Source organism: Pelodiscus sinensis, chromosome 22 (assembly GCF_049634645.1).
Source record: "Pelodiscus sinensis isolate JC-2024 chromosome 22, ASM4963464v1, whole genome shotgun sequence".
Lineage (NCBI taxonomy): Eukaryota > Metazoa > Chordata > Testudines > Trionychidae > Pelodiscus > Pelodiscus sinensis.
In genome coordinates, this window is record NC_134732.1 from 8,151,389 (window position 1) to 8,178,517 (window position 27,129).

The 27,129-nt window shown below is 47.7% G+C and overlaps 1 protein-coding gene across 1 annotated transcript in view; it reads right to left on the reverse strand.

Annotated features, from left to right (window-relative positions):
• BRINP1 (BMP/retinoic acid inducible neural specific 1) overlaps window positions 1-27,129 on the reverse strand; it is a 155,692-nt gene that overhangs the window by 31,547 nt on the left and 97,016 nt on the right. The window contains exons 3-5 of the mRNA XM_006119724.4: window positions 11,641-11,831; window positions 2,460-2,629; window positions 965-1,070 (exon numbers count right to left, since the gene is read on the reverse strand). Coding sequence (XP_006119786.1) covers window positions 965-1,070; window positions 2,460-2,629; window positions 11,641-11,831 — 467 coding nt within the window. The remainder of the gene's footprint in view (window positions 1-964; window positions 1,071-2,459; window positions 2,630-11,640; window positions 11,832-27,129) is intronic.

Sequence of the window (27,129 nt, forward strand, 5' to 3'; positions counted from 1 at the left end):
ACGAGGAGTAACGGTAGTTCAGAATAGGAAGCCTAGTCCGAACTACCTAGTCCGTGCCGTGTGTAGCCGCGCGGCACAGAGTCCGCACTAGTGGACATTTAAAAATGGCGGCGCCCGGTAAGACGCAAATGAAGCCCAGGAAATTCAAATCCCGGGCTTCATTTGCAACTCCGGGTGCCTACATTACCACTCTAGTTCGAACTAGGGTGGTAGTGTAGACATACCCTCTCTCTCTCTCTCTCTCTCTCTCTCTCTCGGCCCTTCTCTCTTTCTCCTTCTTCTTTCAACCATTCCATTATTGTTGCTGTTTATTGTCTGAATTGCACTAGCAGGCAGGAGACTCTAAAGATTCAGCTAAGCACCTAGTGGGATTTACCAAAAAACCTAAGCAGGTTAGTGCCTAACTCCTGTTCAAAGCCAATGAGATTCAGGCATCTACATTATCGGGAAACTCTTTGGCAATCCCACTATATTCCTAGTACATCTTTAGGTACCTGAATGCCTTTGCTGTTCTGGCCCTCAGTCAGGACTGGGGCCCCATTGTGCTGTACGCTGCATATATACACAGGCTGGGGTGGGCAAATACCAGCCTGCAGGCCGGATCCAGTTCACCAGGGTTAGCCGCGGCAGGTGCTGTATTTACCTGAGCCTCCACAGGTGCAGGGGATCACAGCTCCTGTTGGCCAACAGGAACTGCAATAGCCCATACCTGCAGAAATGCAGATGAATATAGTGGCAGTGGCCAACCAGGAGTTAACCCAGATGAAATGCCACCATTTTATTGCCTATCCCTGACAAAGGCAGACACTGCCCCTACTCAAAATTGCTTACGGTCTAACTGACAACAAGGCCAGAGAGTGTAACAAACACTAGTAGAGTAGGGAGGAGGAAGAGGATGGGAGCTTTAATTTTCTCTCATCATTACCCTTCTCACATTCACTCATTCCTTTCTTCCGTTTCCTACCTTGCAGGTGGAGTTTGCTCTCAGTGCTTTGCAGAAGGACAGAACTCACAGAGTCCAGATTGTCGTAGCTGTTACACCCCAGGGGGCCAGTCCGAGTTTCAGTTACCTAGAGCAGGGGGCCCAAAAACAAAACATGCCATTTGTTTGCAGGATTTCCAAGGAGGTCCAGCCTCTGACATATCTCCATTAGCTGACAGACCCACCCTCACCAAAATACAACCTATATGATGTGGCTGAGCCAAATACTTCCAATGGACAGACAGAGCTGAGTAAGAAATGCAAACTTGAAAAAAGAACTACCTCCCTGACTCTGTCCAGGCACAAACTGTCCCTTTTTTATGGTATCACATGTGGCTCTTGGACTGGTGAAGGGAAGCTTGCAGGCTAAGCCACAGGGCATTTCTGTGGCTTAGACTAGAAGCCAGGAGAGGTATTATCTGTCCCCAAAGGAAGATAGAAGGGATGGATTGAGATTCAGATATAGTGAGTGGTGGCTCCCAACCACTGTCACACACATACACACATACTATGGATAGACGGAGACACAGAAAATCCTCCGGCTGCTTGTAGCATGGCTGTTGTTATTGTTGGAATCTAGCCGGGGAGGAGACCTGCCCGTTCTCAATTCACAAAGGGCAATTATCTGCTGTCAGGGCTTCAATATCTCAATCCAGTTCCCCATCCTTGCGGGAATAGGCTGGGCTAGGAGTCACCACAGAACAATAACAACATCCAGAGCCTCTCAGAATGATGGCTTCATCCAGCCTGCCTTTCCTGCAGTGCATTTCCTGACAACTGAATCCCTCCCCAATAGAGGCTGAGCGCTTTCAAAGGAAGAAGCTGTTGTTTGTGGAGCCATTTTCCTTTCTTTTGTATTCTTCTCCCAGAAGCTTTCCCCCGCTTCCCCTCCAGCTCCCTATCTCTATCTGTTTCATTCCATTCTAGGAGCCTTTGTAAGGCCCCATTGTGGCCTTTTCTCATTCCCCTGTAATCAACTCACCGGAGAGCTTTTTCCATAGAAAATGCACTACTACATGCTCTCAGGAAACATACCAGCGTGGCATGATGCTGTCTAATCCTGCCACTGCTGAACTGCTTGCCCATTTCCACTGTCACTGCTAACTTGCTCTGGCCAGGCCCTCCCCAATACCACTGCTACATGCCAATGGCCCTGATCTCCTTATTGTCTATTCCACACCAGGTGTCCCTATCCCAATATCAACGTTCCTGCTGGAATGAGCTGCGCCTGCCCAAAATGAGGGGCACGAAAGAATGACTTTTCCCATCGAACATCAGCACCTCAGGGCAATCATTTGGTTTTTTTCTTGGGAAAAATGTCACGTTGGAACATCTGGTGCCCCTACCCATCAGCAATGGGAAGCATCACTGCTTAAAGGCCAAGTGCGGACCAGCATCACTACAGCTTTGGAATGGCTGTCTTTCCACACCCCTCCCTGTGCTCTCCCTGGAATCTCCATAGCAGCAGAAGCAATACCTTGATTGCTCCAGTAGAGATCTGGATCTCATGGAGTCTTCTCATGGTGCCATCACGATCTACAAAGTAGGAGGAAGCAAGCTGGTGTAGTGCCTCAACGCTTTGGGTAGCGTTTCCTGATTTCCTGTCAAGTCGGCTTTTGTCCATGTACATGGTCAAGGCCTCCTCCCCTGCAGTGAAAGAAAACAGATTGCCACCTTGGAAGGTCTGCAACTACCCCACTGGGCAGTGTGCACAGGAAACTGTGGTATCCCACACTGAACCTGTGCAGTCCAAACTCTGAGATCTCCCCTCCCTCAGAGATGCCTTGGTCAAAAAAGCCAGTTCCACTCTTCTGCGGATTCAGAATCTGCTGTAAGCAAGCATAGCTCCATTGAGCCCAATGGTCTGGATCCTCAGCTGCTGTAAAGTGGAATAACTTTACTAAAGTCAGTGAGATTATGCTGATTTACACCAACCAAGGATCTAGCCCATTATGTAGAACAACAACAAAATAGCCTGTCATTGTGGGAACACATTTGAATGATTTGCATGGGGCCAATATATAGACTTGGTGGGAGCAGATACAACTCTCATGGAGGTCTCTTATCTTAATTTAATGGCACAAATGATGGTTTAAATTACACTTAGTTTGTAAGTGAATGGGTGGTTCTAACAGGTAAACAAGTGGCATTTGTTCCGATGTGGCAGCCAGCAGCTATGCAAGTTGAGTCATTGAGAAGAATGGGGAATAGGAAGGAGATGAAAAGAAGGAAAAGAAGAGAAGTTGCATAAATGACCAGTCTGCTCTTCCTGGAGAGCACAGCTGAAGAGTGTTGTGCGGGTACAAGAGCAAAGGAAAAGGTGTTGAACAGAAGAGTGTATATAAATCAGGCCAGGTATGAATGCTTCCCTGGAAATGACGAAGAATAAGGAACTAAGGGCACCAAGGGCACCAAACATAACTGAACAACAGCAACATTGTAACTGAAAAGAAAGATAAGAAAAGATAAAACAAACTTTACACCTCAGTTTATTTAAAAAAATGTTATTAATGATGCATGACTCAAAATAGAATCCAGCTGATTTTCTCTGAGCTACGCTGCCTCTGCAAGGAATAAGAGGCAAAACAACATATTTTACTCACTAAGGTCAGGAAATCAAATTCTGAATATGCACATGGGCAGAAGGTGCCATTTTTACATAGCTAGCTTTAAGGGAGGAATCAAAGTGTCATTAGGATGGAAGTAAGTAGCACCTGCTGTAATCCAACCTATGTATCCAACAGATAAATTAATATTTATACAACTGCTGATAATCATATATATAGTAGCCTAGTGTCTGAGAGTCTGTAATGCAGAAATGCTGGATGTTCCCTCTGGGGGGCGCTGTTGCCTGAAATGATGGCTGTTCCCTTTGGGAGAACCGTGCTGCATGGGAAGTGCGGGGGCCCAAACAGCTGCTTGCGCCACTTGCTCCCCCGCTGTGTCCCGGCTGAGTGGTGCAGAAGTCAGCCTAGCGCCATGGCGGAACGGGAAGGGGCAGTGACGTACATGCCCTGGGGATGGGGCCTGGCCATGTACGTCACCGCCTCGCCCCCCCCCTTCACCTCCTGCCATGGTGCTCGGCTGACTTCTGCGCCGCTCAGCCATGTCGCCACGGGGAAGCCCAAATGGCTGCTTGCTGCCCCGCGGTGGCCCGGCTGAGTGGCACAGAAGTCAGCCGAGCACCACGGCGGGAGGTGAAGGGGGGCGGGGCAGTGACGTGCGTCGTGACAGAGGCTCCAGGCCCCGCCCCCTGGCCGTGAATGTCACTGCCCCCCTTCGCCTCCCGCCGTGGTGCTCGGCTGACTTCTGCACCGCTCAGCCAGGCCACCGCATGGGAGCAAGTGGTGCAAGCGACGGTTTGGACTCCACGGTCCCCTGAGTGAGAGGCAGGAGGGGGAGGAGAAGAGAAAGAGAGAGACGGAGAAAGAGGCAGGAGGCGGAGGAGAGCTGAGAGGGGGGGAGGTAGGAAGAGGAGAGAGAGAGAGAGAGACTGGAGGCTCAGAAGAGAAAACCAACGTAGAGGAGAGACATGAAAATCCCGTCTTATGACAGGCTAATTGGCTAGTTTATCATAATAGGTCTGGATGAAAAAAAAATGCATCAACACTGTTGTTGATGGATAAATGTTTTAGTTTGGGGGAATTTGATTTTTTAAAGGAAAAAAAAATTCTGTGAAAAGTAGACCCTTTCTGTGACAAATTTGATTTGGCAAATCTAACATTTATTATGAAAAGTGGCACCATGGATTTTTTTTTCATTTAAAAACCAAACGGCCAAACCCCAGAATATTTGGATTTGGCAATACTACCACAGTGCCTGAAGGGAATTGTAGTTCAGTTTCCTCATGTTCCTATTCTTTTCTGGCAGAAAGCACCAGACTCCTTAGCTGACCCACATATCCCATGATGCACCATAGCCAGGGACACCGAGAGGAGAGACTGTGGTGCATCATGGCAAACAGTCTAATGACAGAACACTACCTAAACCATGGAGAATGTGAGCCTGAAGCACTCAGCTAGGATTTCTATGAGACAGGCAGTGGCATTTTCAAATGTTCACCATGTTAGGCCTTGCACACACACTTAACAGAAGAGATGTTTCCTGCCCCCAAAGGGTTCACAATCTAAACATATGATGAGAGCAACAGGTGGATGCAACAAACAGACGGGGGAAGCACAAGGTAATGAGATGAATATGATTAACATGATAAGCAGCGGTCACATCACACCAGCTGCTTAGCTGCTGTCAAGTGTTCTGTAGGCATCACAATGCATGTGAGTTTTAAGAAGAGCTTTGAAGGGAGATAAAGTAGTGACTTTGCAGATTTTTACGGGGAGTTCTTTTGGGAGGGGGAGCTTGGGAAAAAACAAAAAGGTGCATGTGGGAAAATGTGATGATTTAATAGGCAATGAAGTCTGTAGAATGGGCCAAATTTATCCTGGATGTCTCTCCACTGAACTCAGTTGCACCAAAGATCAATATGGTCCTCTCTGTACAGGAGAGCCTCGTGATCCGTGGATTCACTATTTGCAATTCCGCATATTCGCAGGTGTCTCCTGGTCTTGTCTGGAAGGGAGGCAGTGGGAGCTGGGAGCCACAGAGTATTCACTGCAGCTGCTGGCTCCTGCAGTGAGTTCCCCACAGCTTCTGAACTCACCGCAGCTCCCGGCCCCTGAAGTAAGTTCTCTGCGGTACTCCGCACTTTCCATGTATTCCCCGCAGCTGTTGGGAGCTGTGGTGAGTTCAGTACTCTGGACACTGGGAACTCACCATGGCTCCTAGAAGCTATGGTGAATTCCCTGAGGCAGCCGGGAGCCATGGGGAACTCACCATGGAAGCTGTGAGCAAGGTAGCCAAACTCCCCAGTGGCCAGGGAAGGTTGGGACCATGCCATACAGCATCTTGGATCCCCGGCAGCTGAGGAAGGTTGGGGCCACACCATGTGGCAGCCCCAACCCTCAGCTGGGGTTGAGTGGACCTTGGCTGGAAGAGTAGGGGGGAGAGGTTGTGTAGAGGGATGGTCTCGAAGGGGCCTTTGTTCAGAAGGGATGGGGCTTCAGCTGCTTTCCCCAGCTGCCTATGGCTCAGCCACGCCTCTGCTGCCACTATCTATGCTACAGCAGCTATCCTGCTATTTGTATTCATGCTGACTTTTGTGAGGTAACACAAATATGTGTCCATGAGTTGGGGACCATGAATGGGGGACTCACAGCTTTCGCTCGTAGTGTGAGCACAGTCTTAGAGAACGGACAGAAAGCAAAATTTCCTGGTTAAACCCGGAACTGGTAAAGGTACTGGACACCAGCCAAAGCTGCTAGAAAGCCAGGATGTTAATTATGGATCCAAATGCGGAATCTATGTTGACAAGAGTTGAGAGGTAGGAACAAGGATCCCAGACTAGCATGTAAGTAGGCAGGGAAGCTGACAGAATGGCAGGGCCCCAGGGTAAGGTGGAGGGGGTGGCTCTGTGCTCCCAGAAGGGGCAGGGCCTCAGGCAGAAGGCATAGGGCTGGGGCAGCAAGCGCTTTTCCCTGTGCTCCCCTTCACATAGCCCTCAGAGCTACCTGGAGTGTGTCATGTGGGGCTCCGGTGGCAATTTAAAGGGCCCAAGGCTCTGGCTACCACTGCTGCCACAGTGGTGGTGAGGGCTGCAGCTGGAAGCCCTGGACCATTTTGAATCACCAGGCCCCAGGGCAGTTGTCCTTTGCCACCCATACCACCCCAGCCTGTAATTAGGTTCTCTGAAGCTAGCACCTAGGCAGGAGCTGGAGAGCCCAGAGTTTTTAAGGCATCTGGAGATCTGTCCTGTCTTCCCAATGAAAACCTTATGAGCTTCATTCTGAGCACATCCTGAGAGACAAGAACCGTTCCTCATAAATGAATGACCATGGCGGGTGAGGGAAGACAGAGCCCGCTGCTTGAAACCCACTCTGTGTGCATGTGCCTGAGACTGGGAAAAGCACAACATCCCCAAGGAGCGAAAGCCAGCGAATGCAGTCCATAGATCAAGAGGGGTTAATAGACTTTTGCTGCATTATTAAGTCTTAATTTCTTGTGTATTAAGCGGATGCTATGTTCAAAGATGTCTTCCCTTCAGGGCTTTCCCTGCAAATTAGTTCTCAGCTCTGTGTACTCCATCTCTGAGCATGTATGCCCTAGAAATGACCCTGCACCGATCCTGTTGTCAGAACTAAACTGAAGCAGGACTGGCTCTCTCTCTGGCTCTGGGGGAATAGATATTTGGCAAGACAGAGACATGAGAAATCCTCCTTTTGTGGAGAGTGTCCACAAAGCAACAGTACTGGATGTAGGCTGGCCTGCTTCATCTCTCAGACCTCCTGGAGCCTGTGCAACAGCTGCTACACAAAAGGGAGTCTAGCACATGTGTGTCTCATTCATTAACTGGTTAAATCTCAGGGTGAGACTTGAATTAATAAAAGGCAAAATGGGCCTGAACTCCGTGGAGAGTTTGGGAAACAGCAACTCCTAAGTGATGATCAACCAGATGTCACAGGGATCTGGATTAGCCTGGAAACTCTGAGTGGAAAGTGCCCCACTCCATGCACAATGCATGCTGTGTGGATCCTATAAAACTGCTTCATTTCCATCACCACAATTGTCAAAATTAATCCTTCATTACCCCAGGCCTGTCTGCCCTAACCCTGCTGCTCTGGTCTGATTGAACACTTAGCTCTCCTGTCCAACACCAGCTCTCATTACAAACTTCTGCATATTTAAAAATGTTGTGTTGTAAAAACAGGAGACGAAACAAGCCATTGTGAATAATTCACAACCTCGCCCGGGTGAAATTAAAAATATATTTCACTGTTGAAGGTCTTTGTTATTTGGAATTTCCCAGGGACGTGGAAGAGGAAAAGGTTGCCCCTGGGAAGAAAAATAAAACTACAAATAAAACTCCATTTGCCTCAATGGTTTTTTCTTTCACTGTCTTGACTATGTAAAATATGATTCCAAGGAGACATTTCTTCAACAGAAAGGAGTTCTCTCTGCAGAGTTCTTTTAGACCTTGATTCAACATGTCATCCCACTCCAGCAAATCATTTAAGCATGGACTTTGCTGTGTTGGGTCATTTAATGTGGTTGGGAAGGGGGTGGGGGGAAATTTGACTGGATGTATTAATGCACTGAACAGGCAGTTTTGGGGTAGGAAGTCTAGGTCTGCATTCAATAATACCTAGGACAACATGACTTCAATGGGCCTACATCAGTTTATTCCACCTGAGGATATTCTGGCACCTGAGTTGCACATGAAAAATATGCATAAAGGGATGTGAACCATTCTAATCTTATCTACATAGCTGATCATTTACAGGGTGTTTACAGAGTTTTCCATAGCCCACAAAGGAACAAAAGCTAGAAATGCCAGAGATTTCAGTAAGGATTTAGCTATTGCCTGTCTATTTTATGTGCAAGCTGCTCAAATAATATAGTGATGAACAGCAGCCCACTAAGATAAGACTTGTTTGTCACCACTGCAGTATTCTCAGTGTGATTACTAATACATGCCATGCAGGCTATTGAAGTTCATGTGCAAAATGGGTAATAGCTATAGCAGGTTAAAACAAAAAAAACCAAAACAAACAAACAAAAAACCGGAAGAAAAAAACAAAAACATTTCCAGAGAAATGTACTTCCATTTTTCATTTTAAAAATATTTGAAATGTTTAGTCCTGCTTTAGGAACCATGGATGCACCTGCAGTCCTTTCTCTTATTGATCTTCTGGCACATACGTCCATACAGGGACCTGTCTCCAGTCCCTGTGTATGTATTTTGCATTAAATTTCATTATTTTTTTTTAAATGTGGCTCATATGTTTTCTTTCAACTGTTGTATCCAGGGCAGGCCTCTCTGTTTGTGTCCTCCATCCATGTCTAATGCCTTGGTATTCTACTTAAGGGAGCACTTTAAGATTATTCTAAATCCAGTGAGATTCCCATTTCAAAGAAGGTCATTTTCCTTCTATATTCAGTTTCTTTCAGCAAAAGAGCACATCTGGTTTCAAGAAACAAGGCCGGGTAGGGTTGCCAGATGGTTTCAAAAAAAATACCAGACACACTTGAGATTACATCACAATCTACATTACATCTTATTTAGAAAATACTGGACATTTACATTTTCTCATTTATATTTTCTCAATTTGTTTCCCGAACAGAAAGCTCAAATACTGGACTGTCTGGTTCAAAACCACACACCTGGCAACCCTAAGGCCGGGTGAAAAGGTGAGGTGGGAATGACATTATAAACACTATATCAGCCACTAAGCTGTTAATCTGTGTATAAAGAGAAAATCGCCCAGGCAGGGTATTTGATCACTTGGTTCTTTCAACTGATGGATTTTTTTTCTTTCAAATGCTGCCTGTGCATTATTGGGGGTTTGGCTTTAACTTATTTCACTCAGAATGGTGATTGTCCCACATACATGCACACATACAGCCTTTCAAATCTCCAGCATAGTCTTAAAACTCACACTCAGATACCAGTATTTTCATACTCACAGGGCCACATTATGATTCTCTTACACATTGCTGGACCTAATACCACACAGGGTACTCTGCCCTCTTAAGAACAGTGGGACATAGGAGTCAGTTCACCCCTGTCAAGTAGCATGGCTTGTTAAGACCTTGGGAGATCATGAGGACCTAGGAAATAGGAAATGACGGGAGAGATGAAGTAGTCCTGAAAGTATGTTTTGGAAGGGAATCTGGTTACTGTTTCTTTACAGGATTGTGATCAGGAGCTTTGCAGAAAGGGTGGAGCGAGGTACCACCAAGAGCTGGAGGCTGGCCTGCTGAGCCTCAGGACTAAATGAAGAGAGGGGATGGGTGAAGGAGAAACTTGCTAAAGCTGTATTGCTCCTCTAAGTTCCAACCCTAATTCTAGAGAGGAGAGCTTGGGAAGTCCTGCCTCAAGGAGATATGTGTGTGTGGGGGGGGGGGGGGGGGGGGGAGAGTGTCTTTCTAAATTGCAATTCAGTTGTTGCCAGAGAGGGAGGAGATCCCTTAAAGTGGCCTTAAAGTCACTCCTCGGTGGCAGGCTGGGAAGTAGCTACACAAGGAGACTGAGTGAGAGAAGTGGAGGCCTTAGTGCTGAAAAAGTTATGGACAAAGCAAGGAAAAAATAGGAGCATCCCAAGGAAGCAGTGAGGAATTAGAAAGATCAATCCTTAGCTGCCTAACTTGCTTTCCATGGGCTTGAACCAGTCCTTGGTCCAGCTCCCTCTCCCAAAGCAAGAGTGGAACTATAGATTTCGGGACTGAAGGAGATGGTTCCAGATGGAGAGTTTTCTGTCTGGACTTCCCTGTTACTTCCAGAAAGGGGCTGGCTAGAAAGGTACCCTGGCTGGAGGTTTAGGTCACAGAAGCTGCAGAGTGGTACAGAGCCCAAATGACAGAAAAGGGGAGGGCGTGCTGGAATAGAAGACCCCCTTGTGATGCCTTGTCCTGGCAGGAGGGGGCACTATGGCAGCTGGTTTGCCTCCTGAGATGCCACTTGTGGTACTCAGTTTAACTTCACGCATTGCTAGGGCTGCAAAATATTTGAAAGGCCTGGCAGCTGAGCCCTCAGCAGGAGCATAAGTGCACACAGATTGTCCAGAAGGAGGACCTGCGGTTGTGCCTACCTAGTCTCTGGGCAGCTTAGGAGCACAACAGAGCCACACAATTGACACTCCACCTGTTGGCCGAGGAAGTCAGCAAGCGTTCAAGCCCAACGCAACAACTGACCTCAACCTGCTCAACTCACATGCCCCATCCTGCAATCACTACAGCACCTGTCCTGTTTCTAGTTCTGGTCCTGCTTGCTCCCAGCCTTGTTCCTCATGCCCCATCTGCTGCAGCCCTGGCTTGGTCCCTGAGACTGGGCTCTGACTCATTGACCCTGACTCCAGTTCTGATGCTGGGCGAGCTGTTCTTGGCCTGACCACCTCTGCTCTGGCCACTAGGCATGACTGCCCACTCTACCTACACATACTGGCTGTGTCTACATTGGCATCCCTTTCCGGAAAAGTAGGAATAAGGGATCCTCCGGAAAAGGGCTTATTTTCCGGAAAATCGCATCTACACTGGCGCTTTTCTCCGGCAAAAACCCCGAGCCGGAAAAAAGCGGCAGCCATGTAAATGCAAATGCCGCGGGGGATATTTAAATCCCCCGCGGATTTGCAATTCCGAAGTGTCTCATTAGCATCCCTTTTCCGGAAAGGGATGCCAATGTAGACACAGCCACTGTGTGCACTCAAAACCCAACACAGACATTGCACACACATCATAGAAACACACACTTCTCAGCTCAAGTACATGTAAACACAGATCACAGAAACCTTACATATATGCTAGTGTCACACATAGCACACCTGTACTGAGGCTTGCATCACACACGCCAACACACATTGTCACACCAAACACACATTACATCTGCCACACCCCCACATCCCCACTCTGCTTGATAAGCCAAGGAGGCTATTCGGAGTTGGCCTGGGCTACTGAGCAGGTATGCGGGACAGTGTGGGGCTCCAGATGGGAATGTGACACACCCTTGTCTCTCACATCCAAAATGACAGTGTCAGAAGAGCATATTTCATCCCCCCACCACCCCATCACAGAAACCTGTGTAAGAAAATATCCCGGTGGCCACCTACCTCCCAGGGTGGCAGAGATGAGGATGTGGGTGCCGTATTTTTTTATGATGGTATCAATGAACTGTTGCGTGGTGGGTCTCCTGCCCAGCAAGCGGATGCTCCTCTGGAATTCAGGCATCAGGGGTACTGGGTTGCGGGTCAGGTCCCTTCGTTCGATGGCTGTGTTCCTCACCTTCCAACGGGCAAACTCCCTATGCGACAACATAGGAACACAACACAGGTGAGGCTCTGAATCTGGACAGGCAGGGAGAACCACCAAGGAAGGGGGAAGATGAGGGCAAAGGGGAAAATATTGTAGGACATCCCCACATAGATACACAGGTGAGGCTCCGAAGCTAGACCTAAGGAGGGGGAGGAAGAGGAGAAGCAAGAAATTAATGCACAAAACCAACACAACTTAAGGAACAGGGTCTGAGCTAGTGATGGGGTAACCTCAACTAGTTCAGCAATAAATGTCAGATGAGCTCCCAGAAGAATGGCTGGCCCTATGAAGGAAGCAGAGTATCCCACATCTGCTATTTCAGGGCTCCTACTCCTTCATGTAAAGCAGCTAGATTTGGCTGTTCTTGGGGTGTGTCTAAACTACAGGGTTTTGTCAACAAAACTATACCTGGTCTACACTACTGCCGAGTTCTGTCGACATAATGTTGACAGAACTTGGCAGTTTTGTCGATGGTGGTAAACCTTATTCTCTGAGGAATAACGCCTTTTGTTGACAGAGTTCTGTCGACAGAAAGCGTTATTGCATCTACACTGTCCTTTGTGTCTACACTCTCATGTAGACAAAGCGTCTTGCTTTGTCAACAGAACTGGATGTAGTCTAGACGATCTTTTTCAACAGAAGCTTTGTTGACAATATCTGTCGACAAAGCCTCTGTTGACAAAAGCCTGTAGTCTAGACTTACCCTTAGGGATAGGATACTGGAGCAGACAGCCAGGCCCACCGATGGGAGCCAAAGGGGACAGTTGCCCTGGGGCCCAATGATTCAAAGGGGCCCAGGGCTGCTAGCCACAGTCACTACTGTGGTAGTGGAGGCAGCCAGAGCCCAGGCCCTTTAAATGGCCACACAAGTACTGTGTGGCATGCTCTGGGCAGTGCTGAGGGAGGAAGGGGTGGGGTGCGACATGGTCCAGGTGGTGCTCTGGGCCAATTGCCCAGCCTCATCTCCTTCTTCTGAGGCCCTGCCCTTTCCAGGAGCTCAGGACTCCCCACACTCTTTGCCCAGGGGCCCAGAAAGGCTGCCCCTTCCCCCCTCCAGAAAACTGTTCTTGGTTTTGATCTAGAATGGCAGTTTCCATGTCCTTGTGTTTCTGTCTGTCTGTCCAAAACCCAGCTACAAATCTGGAGAGCACAAGCTTGCTCAAAAGGGCCTGATCTTCTAGCCCCTGGGATGCAGGGGAATGTGATACTTGAAAAGCAACATGGACAGAACCGGCTCAACATCAGGCCCCTTTTAAGATACATCAAGTTGGGCAGCCAGAACCTGAGGCACCCAACATTACTAGCCTCTTTTGCAAACTCTGGGAGGAGGCCTAAGAAGAAAAATAATATTTACAGGTTTCTTGCATTATGCACAGCATTATCTTAAGCAATATGCTGTCAGGTCCAATTGAGTCATAGGCCTCTGTTCCTTTTCATTCATTTATTCCAGGAAATCAGATAAAACGTTCGTTTAAATAATAGGTGTAATAGTATGTGGCACTTTCTATCTCAGTAAGTAGCCTCCTGTACAAGTGAAGAATCTGGGTCTCTTGGCTCCCAGTCTGGCTCTCTAGCCACAGGGTCTTGCTGCCTTTCAGATTGCTTTAATGAACGTAATTATCCATGCATTTATTTTGACTGGGTCCCATCACCACTCACCAGGGTGACTTACAACAATAACATCAGCGGTATACCAGCCTTTTCGTTTTAAAGGCAAACTCCACAGCAAAGCCCCACCTGCTAATTCGTGGGTCTGGCCCACGAAAGCTCATCATCTAATAAACCATCTTGTTAGTCTTTAAAGTGCTACATTGTCCTGCATTCTGCTAATTCTCAGGTTTTCAAAAACCAAACTAAAAATTCCCTTGACAGCATCCCCTACAACTCGCATCATTCAGTCTATGGAAAGAGCAGACCCCAGAAACACGGTCTTTCACCAAAAGTAGTTCTCCCAGCAACCAGTAATGAGAACTCAGTGGATCAGTTCTGCCTGTGATGGGATACATTGGAAGTCAGCTTCTTGGTTCCAAAATGATTTACAAATAACGAGTAGCTTGAGCAGCCCCTGAAAATGAATATGAGTTCATTTCATGGAGCACACACCATGGACATCACATGCTCATACTGCATAGAGTACAAGCCTCATGTGTCCATGGCACTAACAGTGACATACTGGTGTGATGTGCTGTGAATGTGGGGACAGATCTCTCCCCACTGACATCAGTGGGCTTTGGATCAGGCCCTTGGAGTCTGCAATAGAGATGCAAGATGTCTCCTGTGGCTAAAGCCACTCACAGCATGAGCTTGTGTAACCCAAACATTTGCTGGGTGTGGTGCAGTGTCCCATCTGGGGTGCATCTACACTGCACCTGGAGGTCTAAATAAGATACGCAATTTGAGCTACGCAAATTGCGTATCTAATTTTGAAATAGCTTATTTTGAAAGTTGGTGCTGTCTATACAAATTTCAAAATAAACCTCTATTCCAAAATGTCCCTTAGCCCTCATGGGTTGCAGGGATGTCGAAATAGCAAGCCTGTTATTTCAAAATCTATTTCGAAATAACAGACTAGTTCAAAAGACGTGGAATAGATATTACAGCTACCTCAGGTATCCTGAAATAGCACCGCAGTCTAAGACATACCCCTCAGCTATGTCTACGCTGCCCCCGTTTTGCGCAAAAAATATGCAAATGAGGCAAAGCATGGAATATCGCCCCACCTCATTTACATAATCAACGAGGCTCCATTTTTGCACAAGAGGCTATTGCACAAAAAGGAGCTGATTATACAGCTCCTTTTTGCGCAAAAAAACCCTCTTGCACAAAAACGGCTGCTAATTAAATTATGCAAATGAAGCGTGATGATATTCCATGCTTCGCCTCATTTCCATATTTTTTGCACAAAATGGGGGCAGTGTAGACATAGCCCCCATGGCACAAAGACCACTTACAGAGTGGCTATGTCTACACTACAATGATCTATCGGAAAAAGGCACGCAAATTGCACTCCACAATTTGCATACCTTTTTCCGATAGTTTTTTCGGAAGAGAGTTTTCCAAAATTTGGCCCATCTACACTGGGCCAAATTTCAGAAAAGCATCCTCTTTCGGAAGAGCCCTTGTTGCTTGCAGGGGGGTGTAAATCAGGGCTTCCGAAAGCGCCCGTCTGCTCTTCCGCAAAAAAAGCGGAAGAGCAGACGCATTCCCTGGACGTAGTGGAGATTTTCCAGGATATTCCAGAAAATAACCCGTAGTGCAGACATAGCCAGAATAATGAGCATGCTCTATAGCCTTTGCTAACCAACAGCTAGCTTTTTGCTTAAGCGACAGAGGTTCAATACTGCTTGTTGGTGTTTATGCTTGCACTGGTTAGTGCAACTGAGTCCTTTTCAAGGGTAGCCTAAAGTTTAACTCAGTGGAGCAGACTGAACTAACAAAGCCATGGAGCACTGGTGTGAGGTCCATGGTGAGGAGAAACATTCTTATCCTCTGGACATCAATTTGACTATGCCACAGAAGTACTCTGACTCCAGAGTAGTGATGGATCCAAACAGACCCCAGAGCTGTGAAGAAAATAGGACAGGGTTATGAGTGCACTTTCTTGAAGGGTGAAAATGCCCATGTGAGCCCTTAGCTAGGGGTGAGGGCCCACCAAGCCACCAGATCCAGCCCATAGCTGCCTCGCTGGGACTTTTAAGCCCAGTACAGGGGCAGATGCCTTGAATGTGTCTGCTCTATTCTGGAAGCGAGGAAGGAGGCTTTGTGCTCTGTCTCAACACTCAGCAAAATTTCTCAGTGCCCACTGGCCAATTTCTGACCAACAGCAGCTGAGTTAATTTGCTGGCAGCAGGGGCAGCCAATGAAGCCGCCTCCTCCTCTCCCTTCCCCTCCACCCCTCCTCCACTCCTTTACCCTGCCTGAGCAAAGCTACATGGAGAAGCTTTAGGTTCCTGCAGGGCTGCTGAGTGGCAGCTGCCTAGGAAAGCATCTCTCAGCCAGAGCCTGCCTCTGGCATCCCCGCTCTCTTCTGCCCCCCCCCCCCATCCCCCAACTAATTAATCTGAAATAGCGGAGAGCTTATTCGAATTTGGTAAACATCATTCTACGAGGAGTAACACCAAATTTGAAATAGCTATTTCGAATTAAGTGCTGTGTAGACACTTAATTCGGAATAGGGGGCCTCCAGCCCTTCCCAGGGAGCCCTGGTGACCACTCTTGGCACAACCAGGAAAACTTACTCTCCTCTCCCACAGCCCCGGAGCCATTAAAGGGGTAGACCCTGGCCACAGTGCCTGTGCCAGCTCCAAGCCTACTAGCCCAGAGCCAGCAGTGGCCACCAGGGCCCCTGACCCAGTGGCCCCAAAACATGAGCCAGCAAGCCACTGGCAGCCAGCCCTCCACCGCTCCCCAGGAGCAGTCTGCCAGCTCCCAGGAGCCTGATAGGGGCTGGAGAAGGTGGACACCTTCCTGGTCCAGGGTGGAGATCATGGACCTTATTCAGGTCTGGGGGGATGCCCCCAACATCCATGATCTCCACACTAGACGGAGAAATGTGGCTGTCTATGGCAGGATAGCTGCCAGCCTGGCCACCAAAGACCACATGTGAACCCAGGAGCAGGTCTGCATGAAAATCGAGTTGGTCTGGTGAGACCACCAACCCTGGGCCCTGAGCTTCCCCTCCCCCTTCTTCCCCTTGCTTCCCCCCCTTCCAGCTCCCTCCTCCCTGGTTTCCCCCTCCTCTCTCCTCTCCTCTCTCTTCCCCTCTCCCACCTCCTTTTCCGAGTCTCCCCAGAGGTTCATCCCCTTCCTCCCCCCAGTTTTGTTCGATAAACCCAGTTTTTATTTTTGAACATACATGTCTTTTGTTTGACATCAGGAAGGGGAGCTTGGGAGGTTTAAGTGGAAGGACGTAAGGGAGGAATGGGGCATGAGCCCCCAATGGGGAAGACTGGGGAGGCTCTGAGGGCTCCTTGGGGTGGACGCTCTCCCGCAGGGCCTCCTGGATCCTGACAGCCCCCCGATGGACCCCCTGGATGGCAGCATGCAGCAAGTGCATCTGGGATGATGGCAACAACCCCACAAGATACACTGGCATGCCCAGGGGCATCTCTGGCTCCAAGTGGCTGAGTGCTGTGGTATCCCGAGTGTGGGCACTCAGGGCACTCCAAGACAGGGCTGCGTTGCTGTCCCTCATCGAGGTAGACAAGTAAGCAGGGAACCCTGAGAGCTGTCTGTCCAGGGTGGGAGTAGGGTCCCTTTAAACATGGAGCTCAGTTAGCCTTAGGCAGCAGCCCCACACACTAAGTCCTAACCTGATGCCCTGCCGGCACCGGTTCCGGCCAGCCTTAACTTTGGTTCAGGGTCCACTCAGTGTGGATGCGCTATTTTGAAAAAGCAAAACACTATTTCGAAATAGGTTTTGTGTGTAGATGCGTTAATTTGAATTATCTTAATTCGAATTAACTATTTCAAATTAAGATACCTCGAATTAACGCTGTAGTGTAGACATATCCTATGATTCTAGGAGGCAGAGAGAAAGCACAAGAGTGTATGAATCCAAGAAATGGATTTCCCTCTGGTCCCACTGAAAGGGAAGTCCCTCCCGCTCACTAGATGTTAGTGTGGTGAACCCCAAGACTGTAGACTGAAATTACCTCTGGTTACCTGGTTACCTCCAGGTCAGTGCTGGTATGCTGCTACAGTGGTGCTAATGGACAATCCAGTGTAAGGATATGATTACAGTTTACAGTAAACAAGAGATTGCTCTGTTCCCATCATACAGTTCACCACCAGCAGCAGAAAGGCTAGAAATGCCATCTGTGCTCACTCCCCAAAGAGACAGTCATTAATTCTCAGAAAACTGAAGTGCATGTTTGCTCTCTGCTTACAGTCTCTCATATTTGTTCTTACCAGTAAAGAAGGGAAAGGCTTGGTCAGCAGAACAACCCACTAGCCCTCCAGAATAGATCTACACTGCAGCTGGGAGGTACCATTCTCACCATGGATAGACAGACTTTCACTAACTAACATTAAAGAGCATGACTAGGGGGCTTGGTGGTGGCTTAGGCTAGCCACTCGCACCTGAGTTGAGGCAGCTAGTGCTAACTGCCACCAGTCCTGCAATGTGCACACTAAAACAATGGGCAGTCCTGTGGTGCCTTGAAGACCAATAACAGATTCATTTGGGCATCAGCTTATGGGGGTGAAAACGCATTTCATCAAATACATGGATGCCTGGGTGCATCTGATGAAGTGTTTTTTACCCCAAAAGCTTGTGCCCAAATGAATCTATTAGTTTTTAAGACGCCACAGGACTGCTTGTTGTTTTTGCAGACACAGACTAATACAGCTACCCCTCTGAGAAATGACCATCCTGCTACTTTTTAAGTTCACCAGTAATTTGGAATAATAATAAATAATAATAGTAGTAGTAGTAGTAGTTTTGGTTGAAAACTGAAAACACGATGTATTGAATTTTTTGACAAACTTAAAAGTTACAGATAGTTTCAGGTCAATTGAAATATTTCATTTTGATCTTTGTTACTTGAAAACCTTTGTAATTGCCCTTCAATAAAGTGTTGGGGAATTCTGAAGCAAAAAAGTGAACAGAAACAATGCCTTAAAGGAGCACATGAGCAGTCAGACTGAATGTGTTAAAAATCCCAGCAAATAGTCACAGGAACCATTTTCAGATAATAATAATAAGACACAGCTCTTGTCTCTATCGATCTCAAGGTTCTGCATAAAACACATAAATCTCATGATCTTCATTTTCCAAAGGGGGAAACTGAGGTGCAGAGAAGTGGAGGGATTTGCCCAAGTCATGCAGCAAGTCAATGATAGGCTAAATCTGGAACCAACTCTCCTGACTCCCAGATTAGTTCCCATCCAGGGGTCCATACGTGCTGGCAGGGAGGCTTTGAGGATCATGGGAGGGGAACATACATAGATGAGGAGGAAGAGTCTGAGGAGGCAGGAGGAGAAGGAGAAACCCTGCTCTAGATTAGGGCTTGGTCTACAACTAAAAGTTAGGCTGACATTGGTCTTCTCTAAAACACCCGCTGAAGAACACAGCCACGCCAACTTCTCCTTAAGTGTCGACACAACTGCGTTGATGGAGGAATACGTCTATACTCATACCAAAAAAATGATGACCTTTCATCAGGGTTGGCTATGTCTACACTACAGGATTATGCCAGCCTAACAACACCAGTATAGGCACCGTAATTTAGAAACACCCTAGGAGAAGGAGGAGTTGGAGTTGTTTCCTTTCTAATTTCAGGCAGATGTAGCTGACCGATGGTAACGTCTAGCGTGGCTAGGGAGAATCCCCACCAGGTCACAGGGAGGGGAGCTTGTGATACCTGATGAAAAGATTGCTGAGAAGTTTACATTTGAAAGGTTAGAAGGGGTAAGAAGAGTCTAGATGATAATGCCTAATGGCAGAAAGAGAGGGGAGAGCCAGTAAGGAGGGACACTCTACATACTGCTGTCTGAGGCAAGATAGACACTCTACAAACAGGCCTTCCTCCCTGTCCCAATAACTAGAGACAGGGAAAGAGAGAGAGAGAGGAAGTAATTACCCCTTCTGAGATAGCACTAGCCAGTGAACAATCCAGACAGTGTGTCAGAGAGATAGAGGGAGTCACTGGGAATAGTCTCGACAGTAGTACATTCCCTCCAGGTAAAAATGCTGAGGAAGGAGGCAGAGTTGAAGGCACAGACCAGGGACATCACCCAGTCCCACTTAGTCTGTACAGATAAGAGAATCCAAGGGTATGTACATCTCTATGCGGGGAGAGGAGAGGCTGTCGAAGCAAATTAAATCCTCCATCTGCAAGCTGCCAAGGCAACCAAAGGACATAAGTGGAGAAACAAGTTCAGTACAGACCTTGGGGGCCATTGTATGAAAACAAAGAGAAATCAAACGCAGCAACCAGGGAGTGGGACTGAACATGTTAAACAGAGCAGGGAGCTTCGGAAAGAAACCCAGAAGGGCCACACTCCCTAAGCCACTTCCACACCTCACTCTCCTCCTTCCCAGTGCGTATTACTGCCTATGTGACCCCCAGCACAGAAAGAGTACTCCAACTTATGCTCCAGCCACTGGGCTACTGGGAGAGTGATTCCTTTTGGAACTGTCACTGTAGCCAGGGTGAACTCACCATCTCCTTGCCAGCTTGCTAACTCCCCCTCTCCGTCTTAAAGCACGGTTTAAAAGCCACCAGCTGCTCCGTGCTGCCCACAGCTCATGAGCTGTCAGCCTGTGCCCCTCCCACACACCCACCAACCCCAGGACTTACAATTACCAGCCAGCCTCCTTGCCCCCCTACCAACACCTCAACTTTGCAGTTATTATTTACTGCATAATTTCTGTGTGATCAAGGGAATGAGCCAAATAGCCAGCTCCAAAGAGCTTCCTTTCTAAGAGCCAGATGGTATCATTCTGCATTGCATAGGTGAGAGGCCTCTGTGTATGAGCTTATCTGGAGCACATCGCCAGCATTCTCTGTAAGCTGTGTGCTTGGGCAGCCACCCAGGAGAGATTCAAATACCACCCAGATGATTAGCAGAGAGCCCACAGCCAGCAGCCCGTGTTTCTATTGGTGATGCACATCTGCACATGCCGTGGTGCACATAAGAAAAATTATTCTGCACCCGAATGGAAAAAATAGAGGGAACAATGGACATACCCCTTGTCGTCTTTGAACATTCCAGCGCATAGCCTTAACCTGGACCTGTCTGAAATAGACATCTGCAAGCTGCTCAGATTTGCACACCAAAGGGAAAAAATCTAATTTCAGAGCAACATTAAAAAGAAAGATTGTGCAAGCTAAAAGTGATCATGCCTGAGTATGACAGAGTGATCAAGGGAATGAGCCAAAAAGCCTTTTTTTTTTCACTTCCCCTTTGCCCTCCCTCTCCCCTTCATGGAGTGTGTGCTGTGATTGGCAGGTGGAAACTGTTGGCTTCTAATTAAAGTTTGAATTCTAGAAGCCTCTGCTGGTCGGCTGAGCCTTGGTATGAGGAGGGACTTTTAGGTACTCCAGGGCTTTATAAGGCAGTGGGCAAGCGACCAAGGAGCTTTTGCTTTTCTTTTTAAATCCCTTCTCCAGGACAGCAGCGATGGATGGTGATAGGTCTGCTGTTGTTACCTGCACGGAGTATGCCATGTTTGTCTTCCTCTCGGAAGAAAGAACTGATTTCATCTGCACTAAGTGCAAGCTGGTCACCATTTTAGAAGAAAAAATTAGAGGACTGGAGGCCCAAGTGTCGACCCTACGCTCAATCAGAGAGGATGAAGACTTCCTCGATAGAAGACAGTGTTTAATCCTTCAAGCATGGCAGGCGGAAGACCCAGAGAGGGCAGTACATGACCAGGAAGAGAACTGGCAGCATGCAACTTCTAGAAGGGGAAAAAGGCCAGCATGGGAATCCCCCAATGCTATAGAGGTAAGTAATCGCTTTCAAGCTCTCTCCACAGGCTCTGCAGTGTTGAATGCTTTGGAAGGGGCCTCCCAAGGAAGAAACCGGAAGGAACACCATCTACTGGAAGGCATGGGATGCGTAGTCCTAGGGATGGGGGTTCCACGGCCACCACCCCCAAAAGAAAACAACAGGTGGAATCTCGAGAGGTGTGCTGCTTACCGGGAGCTCGCATTCAGGATGTGACTGAGAGGCTTACCAAACTGATCAAACCTTCGGATCGCGATCCCTTCCTGCTTCTTCACGTGGGAACTAACGATACGGCCAAGAATTACCTTAAGTGGGTTACTGCGGATTATGTAGCACTGGGAAGAAGGATCCAAGAATATGGAGCGCAAGTGGGCTGTGTCTACATTGGCACCTCTTTCCGGAAAAGGGATGCTAATGAGACCAGTCAGAATTGCAAATTCCGCGAGGGATTTAAATATCCCCCGCGGCATTTGCATGAACATGGCTGCCGCTTTTTTCCGGCTCGGGGTTTTGCCGGAGAAAAGTGCCAGTCTAGACGGGATCTTGCGGAAAATAAGCCCTTTTCCGGAAGATCCCTTATTCCTTTCCGGAAAGGGGTGCCAATGTAGACACAGCCGTGGTGTTCTCGTCCATCCTCCCTGTTGAAGGGAAAGGACTGGGCACGGATCGTCGAATTGAGGACGTAAATGCGTGGTTGCGCATGTGGTGTCGCAGAAAGGGCTTTGGTTTCTTCGACCATGGGACTCTGTTCCGGGCACAAGGATTGTTAGGAAGAGATGGGATCCGCCTAACCAAGAGAGGAAGGAGCATCTTCACAGGCAGGCTTGCAAATCTAGTGAGGAGGGCTTTAAACTAAGTTCGTCAGGGGACGGTGACCAAAACCCTGTGGGGAGTGGGAAAGTCGGAAACCGGGAAGAAATGCAGAGAGGAACGAGCAAGAAAGGAGGACTCCTGATTCGAATGGAGAAGATAGGGCAATCAACTGGTTACCTGAGGTGTTTCTACACTAATGCGAGAAGCCTGGGCAACAAACAGGAAGACCTGGAGGCCCTGGCCGAGTCCAAGAAATATGATTTAATTGGGATAACAGAGACTTGGTGGGATGACTCGCGTGACTGGAGTGCTGTCATGGAAGGGCATAAACTGTTCAGGAAGAACAGGCAGGGGAGAAAAGGAGGAGGAGTTGCACTATACGGAAGAGAGCACTATGATTGCTCTGAACGCCAGTATTAAGAGGGAAAAAAACCTGTTGAGAGTCTATGAGTTAAGTTTAAAGGAGCAATTTGGTGTCTGGAGGTTGGTGTCTGCTACAGGCCACCGAATCAGGTGGATGAGGTAGATGAGGCTTTCTTCAGACAACCGAGAGAAGCTTTCGGATCACAGGCCCTGGTTCTTGTGGGGGACTTTACTCATCCTGACATCTGTTGGGAAACCAATATGGCAGTACACAGGCAATCCAGGAAGTTTTTGGAGAATGTTGGGGATAACTTCTTGACACAAGTGCTGAAGGATCCAACCAGGGGCCGTGCACAGCTTGACCTTCTGCTCACAAACAGGGAGGAACAAATAGGGGAAGTAGAAGTGGGTGACAACCTGGGAAGCAGTGATCATGAGATGGCAGATTTCAGGATCCTGACCAAAGGAAGAAAAGAGAGTAGTAAAATACACACCTTGGACTTCAAAAAAGCAGATATTGACTCCCTCAGAGACCTGATGGGCAGAATCCCCTGGGATGCTAACATGAAGGGGAAAAGAGTCCAGGACAGCTGGCAGTATTTTAAAGAAGCCTTTTTGAAGGCACAGAAAGAAACGATCCCAACACGTAGCAAGAGAGGCAAACATGGTAGGAGACCGGATTGGCTTACAGGGGAAATCCTTGGTGAACTTAAGCACAAAAAGGAAGCTTACAAAAAGTGGAAACTTGGACAAATGACCAGGGAGGGGTTTAAATGTACAGCTCGAGAATGCCGGGGGGTTATCAGGATGGCGAAAGCGCAAATGGAATTGCGACTGGCAAAGGATGTGAAGGATAACAAGAAAGGTTTCTACAAGCATGTTAACAAGAAGAAGGTGATCAGAGACTGTGTGCGGCCCCTACTGGATGAAGGAGGTAACCTAATGACAGATAACGTGGGGAAAGCTGAAGTATTCAATGCTTTCTTTGCCTCTGTATTCACGGACAAAGGTGGGCTCCCGGACTAATGCACTAAGTGACACAAGATGGGCTGAAGATGGACAGCCATTGGTGGGTAAACAACAGGTTAGGAACTATTTAGAAAAGCTAAACGTACACAAATCCATGGGTCTGGACTTAATGCATCCAAGGGTAGTGAGAGAGTTGGCAATGTGATTGAGGAGCCTTTGGCCATTATCTTTGAAAGATCATGGCGATCAGGAGAAATCCCGGATGATTGGAAAAAGGCAAATGTAGTGCCCATCTTCACAAAAGGGAAGAAGTACAATCCAGGGAACTATAGGCTGGTCAGTCTTACCTCGGTTCCTGGAAAAATCATGGATGGGATCTTTAAGGAATCCATTTTGAGGCACTTGGAAGAGAGGAAAGTGATTAGGAATAGTCAGCATGGATTCACAAAGGGAAAGTCGTGCCTGACCAATCTGATTAGCATCTATGATGAGGTAACTGGCTCTATGGATGTGGGAAAGTCAGTGGATGTGATATACCTTGACTTTAGCAAGGCTTTTGATATGGTCTCCCACAATATTCTTTCCAGCAAGTTAAGGAAATGTGGATTGGATAAATGGATAGAAAGATGGATAGAAAATGGCTAGAAGGCCAGGCCGAGCAGGTAATGATCAACGGCTCGATGTCAGGCTGGCAGTCAGTTTCTAGCTGAGTGCCCCAAGGTTCAGTTCTAGGACCGGTTTTGTTCAATATCTTCATTAATGACCTGGATGAGGGGATGGATTGCACCCTCAGCAAGTTTGCGGATGACACTAAGCTAGGGGGACAGGTAGATACGCTTGAGAGCAGAGATAGGGTCCAGAGTGACTTAGACAAATTGGAGGATTGGGCCACAAGAAATCTGATGAGGTTCAACAAGGACAAGTGCAGAGTCCTGCACTTGGGACGGAAGAATCCCAAGCATTGTTACAGGCTGGGGACCAACCAGGTAAGTAGTAGTTCTGCAGAAAAGGACCTGGGGCTTACAGTGGATGAGAAGCTGGATATGAGTCAACAGTGTGCCCTTGTAGCCAAGAAGGCTAATGGCATATTAAGGTGCATCAGGAGGAGCATTGCCAACAGATCCAGAGATGTCATTCTTCCCCTTTATTCGGCTTTGGTGAGGCCACATCTGGAATATTGTGTCCAGTTCTGGGCCCCCCACTACAAAAAGAATGTGGATGCATTGGAGAGGGTCCAGCGGAGGGCAACCTAAATGATTAGGGGGCTGGAGCATATGACTTATGAGGAGAGGCTGAGGGAACTGGGTCTGTTTAGTCTGCAGAAGCGAAGAGTGAGGGGGAATTTGAGAGCAGCCCTCAACTTCCTGAAGGGAGGTTCTGAAGAGGATGGGGAGAGGCTGTTCTCAGTAGTGACAGATGGCAGAATAAGGAGCAATAGTCTCAAGCTACAGGAAAAACTATTTCACTAGGAGGGAAGTGAAGCACTGGAATGGGTTACCTAGGCAAGTAGTGGAGTCTCCATCCCTAGAGGTGTTTAAGTCTCAGCTTGACAAAGCCCTGGCCGGGTTGATTTAGTTGGAATAGGTCCTGCCTAGAGCAGGGGGCTGGACTTGATGACCTTTTGAGGTCTCTTCTAGTTCTATGGTTCTATTATTCTAGTTTACTTGCTAGCTAGCCAGCTGGAGAGATGGCCAGGTACATGACAGCTAACTGGCTAGACTGACATTACTGCTAGTGATGAGGGCAGTAAACAGCCGTTTGTTACTGTTGGGGTGTTTTACAGGGTGAGGCTACACATGAGGGCTAGCTGCTGCCACAGAATTCAAAGCCTTTGAAGTGACACCCCACAACTAAATTATCTGGTCCATTGCCCGTTAACCCTGGCCAAAAGAGGATTGGCCCCAGTCAGTGGTGTGTTCTCTAGTCCTGTATCTTGTCTAGTCCTAGGTATTTCTAGCAGCAAGTTCTATTTCCCTGGGACATTCTTTCACTGCCTCTTGGATTTCACTGTTAAGAAACGTTTTCCCCCCTCACAGATATTTTGCCAAAAAGCAGCATTTGTTTTGATGTGGGGAAAAGGGGGAACATTCCAAGAACAACATGAATTTTGCAAACAGCAATGAAAAATAAATGACTTCAGAGTTGGGTAGATTTTGTGTGACCTTGAGAGTATCTCGGTAAGTGGATTGTTCCAGCACTAAATTAAAAAACAATCAAACAAGCATGATTCTGAGCCTAGTGCTGACTGTTTGGATAGCAAGCAGACCTTGCTCTGTTTATGAGCAAGACCTAATTATAAGATGCTGGAAAAAAAGAAGAAAATGGAATACATTTTTTATGATTAAGCCAACCTTCGGAAAGGTGATTTAGCGATGAGGGAATTTGGGTGGGAGGTTGAGCCGGGAACCAAGCCCTTGTCATCTGAGTTCTAATGTGATCTTGACTAAGCAACATTATCTACTCTATGCTTTAGTATCTTATCAGTAAAACGGGGATAATTTTTCCCTTTTTCACAGGGATAAAATCCATTGGTGACTGCAAGGTTCTTAGAAACGAAGGCTGTAGAAGAAAATGCTCAAGTCTTCTTCAATGATACTGAATCTTCCATCAACTGAAGATAATGGCAAAACTTCTAGGACAGAGGGACACATATTTTCAGAGCAGCCACTGGTTTTGTGGGTCTCAATTTTGTGGGTTCCCAATTTGAGACACCTCTGTGGGCCTCTGGACAACATGTGGGGGTTCCACACTCCCAGAAGCAGTGGGGCAAAGGGTGACAGGGTAGGGCCAAGGCAGCTGGCCTCTGCACTGCCCACAGTGCAGTGCACCCGCCCGAGCCCTTAGAACTCCTCTGAGCATGCTGCCTGATGCTCCAGCAGCAATTTAAAGGGACCCAGGGCTCCGCTCACCACTGCTGGAAAATCACCAGGACCAAGAGCAATTACCCCCTTTGCCTGATAGACCTGACCACCAAAAATGCCGAGCAGGACAGTTCCAACTGAAGTCACAGAATCATAGAATACTAGGACTGGATGGGACCTCGAGAGGTCATTGAGTCCAGTCCCCTGCCCCCATGGCAGGACCCAGTACTGTCTAGACCATTCCTGATAGACATTTATCTAACCTACTCTTAAATATCTCCAGAGAAGTCAATAGGAACTGCCTAGCAACTCTAAAAATAGGTGCCAGGTAGTGTCTTAAACTGGGCACCCAAATATTGGGAGACAGTGAGAATTAGAAGCCGCTTTTGGAAGTTTGGCTGCACAGCTTTAAAAGTAAGTTGAAATGTGTTGTAGCTTGGCTGGCTCCTGTTTGTTTGAAAGAAAACAGGAAGAGCAGAAGGTGTGAGGTTACATAGCAGAAAATGTATCAATCTGCTGGAACACATTTTGTTTAGCTCTTGAAGAGGCCTGATTCTTGGAGGTGCAAACTGTCTAAACTCCTCTAACGTCTGCAGCATTGCACAGGTTTACACCCCCTGGATCTGGCAAATTCTGCTGGAATCCATTCCCTCTGACCACAGGGATCTGGCCAGAGCAGGAGTCTCTTGTGTGCTATTTAAACCTCTCACCTTGTTTGTACGTGATATTCCTTGTGCACCTTTCATCCCCAGCTGCACTGGATTTACTCTTTTTAACTCCAAACTTCACCATATCCTTGTCCTCACTGGGTAAGTTTTACAACTA